At 37.5% G+C, this 5,591-nt stretch overlaps 1 protein-coding gene and 1 long non-coding RNA gene across 2 annotated transcripts; one reads left to right on the top strand and one right to left on the bottom strand.

Moving 5' to 3' along the window:
- On the top strand, positions 1–2,361 carry LOC18596579 (protein SRG1). Its single transcript, XM_007025155.2, has 4 exons — positions 1–482; positions 814–1,061; positions 1,228–1,552; positions 1,663–2,361. Exons 1-4 carry the CDS (start codon positions 225–227, stop codon positions 1,936–1,938), a joined length of 1,107 nt encoding a protein of 368 aa, XP_007025217.2. The 5' UTR covers positions 1–224; the 3' UTR covers positions 1,939–2,361.
- Positions 2,602–5,591, bottom strand: LOC18596578. The gene is made up of 2 exons (XR_001928556.1): positions 5,360–5,591; positions 2,602–2,883 (listed from the first exon to the last, which is right to left on the bottom strand). It is a non-coding gene; the product is annotated as an uncharacterized LOC18596578 (long non-coding RNA).

Genomic DNA, 5,591 nt, shown 5'->3' with positions numbered 1-5,591 from the left:
GCAAGAAAACCACACGGCGAAAAACTTCCTTTCGTTCCTCATCCAAAATTTCCTTTCCATCCAAGGCAGGAATCAAGACACAACCTACATACCAATTCAATCAAAAATCACCAATCCTATCACATCTATACAAAAACCTGGTTCTAATTGATTGATCTTTAGATTTGCAAGAAACCCAGCAGAGACAGAAAGAAGAGTGCCAATTTCCAAATTAAGCTTCACATATGGAAACACAACCACCAAAACTAGGGGCCTCCCTGTTGGTGCCTTGTGTTCAAGAACTGGCTAAGGAGCATCTCATCGAAGTTCCATCAAGATATCTGCGCAGTACTGATGAAGACCCTGCTCCCTTCTTATCCAACGCCAATTCTTCTCTGCTCCAAGTCCCTGTCATAGACATGCAAAAGTTGTCTTCCAAACATCTCAAAGACTCGGAGTCGGAGAAATTGCACCACGCTTGCAAAGAATGGGGCTTCTTCCAGGTACTACTCAATTACATATATGCCTCTATATCCACTATTGAAAGTTTTATTGCTTGCAGGTTGCGAAGTTCAAAACCAGTAAGTAAGAATTGGAGTAGAAAATTTGTATGGGCTGGGCTAGAAATTCACTCAGATTTTGTTCCTATATAATTAAGAAAAGATCAATTAAGCTCATAATAATGCTTCTCTAAAAAGCGAAAGGGGAAAAAAAGTCGACGAACTAATCTTGGTACTTAATATTGAGGTATAGAAGTCAAAGCTGTGCTTGGTGTGAATAAGAATCAAACATTACATGTTGGAAGATAATTATATCTTGTAAATATTGTTGCAGCTGATCAATCATGGGGTGAGCGCTGCGTTGGTGGAAAATGTGAAGTTGGGGATCCAAGAGTTCTTCAATCTTCCAATGGAAGAGAAGAAAAAGTTTTGGCAAAAACCAGATGAGATTGAGGGATTTGGGCAGGCTTTTGTTGTGTCTGAGGAGCAGAAGCTCGACTGGGGAGATATGTTCTACATGGTTACCCTTCCAACTCATTTGAGGAAACCTCACCTATTCCCGAATCTTCCTCTCCCACTCAGGTTCTCTCTCAATAATTGGATAGTTGAAAAATAATTAAAATGTACCTTATAAGGCTAAGTAACAATTTTGATCGTTTGATTACCATTTTAGAGTTGCTGCGTGCTAATAATTGAGTAAAGATGAAGATAAGACTCCCTTTTATGTTTTTATGTTTTTAATTTTCAGAGAAACCTTGGAACTTTATTCATCAGAACTGAAAATTCTTGCCATGAAAATGCTGGACCTTATGGCAAAAGCTCTAAGGATGGACCCCAATGATATGAGAACTCTGTTTGAAGAAGGATTTCAAGGGATGAGGATGAACTATTATCCTCCATGTCCGCAGCCAGATTGTGCCATCGGCCTCAACTCTCACTCTGACGCCGGCGGCCTCACCATTCTGCTTCAAATCACTGAGGTGGAAGGTCTCCAAATAAGGAAAGATGGCACATGGATTCCTGTTAAACCCCTTCCAAATGCTTTTGTCATCAACATTGGAGACATTGTGGAGGTAGTGTGTCCATCATCGTATTTAATCACCAGATTGTTAAAGCCTAAGCAGATTCCATCCTGACTTCTCTCATTTCTGTCTGTTGTATACATACCAATTTCCGTCCACAGATTGTTTCCAATGGGATTTACCGTAGCATTGAGCATCGTGCCACTGTTAACCAAGAGAAAGAAAGGCTTTCTGTTGCCACTTTCTACAGTCCAAAGCTGGATGGAGATCTGGGTCCAGCACCAAGTCTCATCACTCCAGAGACTCCAGCACTGTTCAGGAGAATAGGAGTTGTAGACTACATTAAGGGATTCTATTCCCACGAGCTTCGTGGAAAATCTTATGTCGATGTCTACAGAGTTGAAAATCTGAAAAATGATTCGAGTCCCATCTCTTAAAGTGAACATCCTGAAAGAGCAGCGTGGTGGAACAAACATCCGACAACCGATCGCAAAGTCGTCTGGCCCCTGTCGACAAGTGTTGTGGTCCAAGATTAAAGCCCACTAACCGGTCAAGAGGCCACAAGCGACAAGCGTGAAGGCCACCGACAATACGACAATTGACTTGTCCTGTCATGAGACTATTTTCCAACTGTACCAGTCATATATGATCATACTGTCACTCAAAAGTCAAAACAGCTCATGTACAAATACTGGTAGTAATAATTCATTAGTAGTATAGTTTGTTTAGCACTCGACTCTCTGAAAAAGAAAAAAGTTTAGCATCATCAATCATAAATTTCCCCAGGCTGCGTATGGTTACCAGCAAGAAGTGAGTAGAAAAGGAGAAACAATACCAACAGCATAATACACAATATTCTACATTGATCTAAACCATGCTTCTTTTTTCCCTTTAATCCTTGTTTCAATTACCTATCTCCTTGTAGCACCTTCAGCATTGACATAGAAGTGTATATCTTTAACCTGCAACAGATGTCAGGAGCAGATACTGATTCAGAATATTCAGGCATATCCTTTTAGGCAGTTTCTCCAACCGTCTGGTAGTCAAGAGCTAAAGAGCAAACAGGTGTGCACATGCGAATACAAGGCAGTGGGGGCAAGTAAAAGGAAATCTCAGATCAATAGTTAATGGCATTAAAATCAGAACTGAACAAATAAAAGCTGAAGCATCGTTCTGTCATCTAACTAATTTCAAAATAGATCGATAATTTACAGTAAATTTTATCCTATGCTACACGGACCAATGGCTTCATTCCCTATTCCAAACTTCATGTATGTCAATCCATGATTTCCAACAATACGTTACAAAGGCAAGTCTTTTGCAACTAATGTCAGAATAGAGCAATATCCATCCAGCAGGCATCGGTTGCATCATCTCTGGACCTAACATTATAAATCAGAAACAATAATAAGCAAACTTATGCAACATAGTTAAAGATGGATGCATTTGAACAGTAAAAGGAAGATAACACCAGAAAATGAAAAAGATATCTAACCAGAACCACCCAAAAAGATGACATCAAAGTTGAATCTTCTGGGGTAAATTTTACAATAAACAAATCTTTATAGACACATTTTTGGATCACTTGATGCCAGCATAAAATAAATGCATTTTGCAAAACTCACTGTGATCACTCTCCTTTCAATCCCTGAGAATATTCAAACATAAGACCAAACTAACTTCATCATCCTACAGCATTTTTGTAGCCATCATCACGAGGTTCATTAGAATTTCTTATTGGAAGAATTTAGAATCACAATAAGCTGGTCCTAATAATATGACTAACATCTTCAAAGAAAAATAATGGCATACTCTTATCATTTTTAACAATTTAAAGTATTACAAAGCCAAGCAAGAAGGTATAAAGCTGCTAAATGCACCAGGCAGTGACTTTCAGGTCAGTCCATTCATTATCACTTAAGGTTCTCCCTTTAAGAATGCATATTATTAGCAAACTTCTATCAAGCAGAAAACTCCCTTCCACAGCCGTCTATGGACTTAAACAATTAAAATCCACACTGTTATCCAAATGGATCAACTAGCCAAATAGGAACTCAGTATGATTGAAGAACCTCTAGAAGTGGAGGAAAACGTTTTGGTAGGGCAAGGGTGAATGAAAACTATGATCCTAGATCTTTAAATATAGTCATTATAAGTAAATTCATGAGGGACCCCCTTTCTTTTGCACGACCCACTTCCAATTTATGTTAACCTTTCCACCAATTAGTTTCTTTAGCTCACACATTCATTCTACAATCCTATAACTTCTCAAGTAAAGTTCAAATCCAGAACTTAGTCGACCAAGATCTCCATCCACCTCACCATACCCCCACCCCTCCCTTGTCTTTTCCAGAAGAAATTGGCAGGGAAAAGTCCTAGATACATGGTTTCCCAAAACTAGGGAAGAATATGTATACTCTATAGTTTTGTCAATGCAAATGCTACAAAACCCACAAATGACTATATATCAACAAGGGACAGCCATTTTTCCAGGCTTAAGTAGAAAAGTCATGGTTTATGTAAAGGATCTAAAGTAAAACTTAGCATAAGACTTAAGAGGTGTGTTCCACTCCATTAGACAAAATTTAGTAATACCGAAAATCTATCAGACCTTAGAGAAAACTTAAACCATTCCTTCTTATATATCAGTATTTTTCTTTCCCATCACCAAGATGGCAGAAGTTGCAAGGGAAGTAGATATCTGAAATCAACATGAACTGTACAATATTAACATGGGATAAGTCAAATCTGAAGAGCACGTGTATATCAGGTCCCTCAATCCAAACGGTCCATCCAACTGCACTAGAGACCTCAATCTACACAAGCACATCTGTGCATAGCATTACATGCGTTCTATATCAACATTTTGATTAGATATCGTTCTGCAATATGGCACTCTACCCAACACTAAAATTTAAACTCTTAAACTGTTCCAATGAGAGACCTTGACATCATACCATCAAATGCTTATATACATTGAAATTTCTGTATTTTTTCCTTTTATACCCTTAAACTATAAACTAAAACAAATAGGAACTGCGTTAAGAACATATGTCCCCTGAGATACATTACTTTCTTCTCCATAGACAAGGCAAACCAAATAGTCATAAATTGGAAAAACCTCATGGTAACCTCTAGAATATAACAATGTATACAGCACAAGCAATCAAACATTTTAAACTGATTGCTCTAATTGTCACCTTTAAGAATATATGTCCCTGAGGCAGAACTTTCTTCTCCATAGACAAGGCACACCAAATAGTCGTAAATTGGAAAGAACCTCATTGTAACCTCTACAATATCACAATGTATAAAGCACAAGCAATCAAACATTTTAAACCGATTGTTCTAATTGTCACCTTGGTTACCCATCCTTCGATTGCAGTTATAAAGGAGCACTAATGTATTATTCAGCATAATAAAAGTTACTTTTTTTAGTTAAAGTTATGCAACAGCAATAGAAGAAATAACAAGCAAAGTTGCCCCCCATTTCTTATGGCTATGACACAAAATCAAGGTTGTGAACAGAAAAAGAGAGCAGAGTAAGACAACATTGTTATCATTGGAGCAAAAATATACAATGCCAAGGTAAAAACCCATAATTTTAGTAGAAGAGCAATATATAGCATAGGCAAAAATGCCAAGACTTGAATAAACCCAAACATTCTTTTAACATAAAATAAAGCAAACATAAGTTAGAAAATCCCCAAAAGCTCAAAACTCAGATGCTAACACAACAAAATAACACTAAAAATTAATGAAAATAAACCAAGCTTCACCCAGACCAGCTAAAGAAACACTACAAAAAGAAAAGAGAAACACTTGAAAAAACCTAGTAAGGAAAAGGAAAAAAAATACCTTCTGGGCAAAAACAATGTCCCGGTAAAGTGTAGTAGCATGAGGAAAGCGCCAGGGCCGCTGTGGGCTGCTTGAGACATTGTAGCGGAGCACATGTTAAACCCTAAAATTTGTTAAGAGAAAGACAAAAGACAAAGACAAGAGTTAAACTAAAAAAAATGTAGTAGCTTTTATATTTTAATTTCTATGAAGAAATTAAAAAAAAAAAAGAATGGGGGGTTTAAGGGAGGAA

This window comes from Theobroma cacao, chromosome 6 (assembly GCF_000208745.1).
Source record: "Theobroma cacao cultivar B97-61/B2 chromosome 6, Criollo_cocoa_genome_V2, whole genome shotgun sequence".
NCBI classification, from domain to species: domain Eukaryota; kingdom Viridiplantae; phylum Streptophyta; class Magnoliopsida; order Malvales; family Malvaceae; genus Theobroma; species Theobroma cacao.
This window is presented reverse-complemented; position numbering and strand designations above follow the sequence as displayed.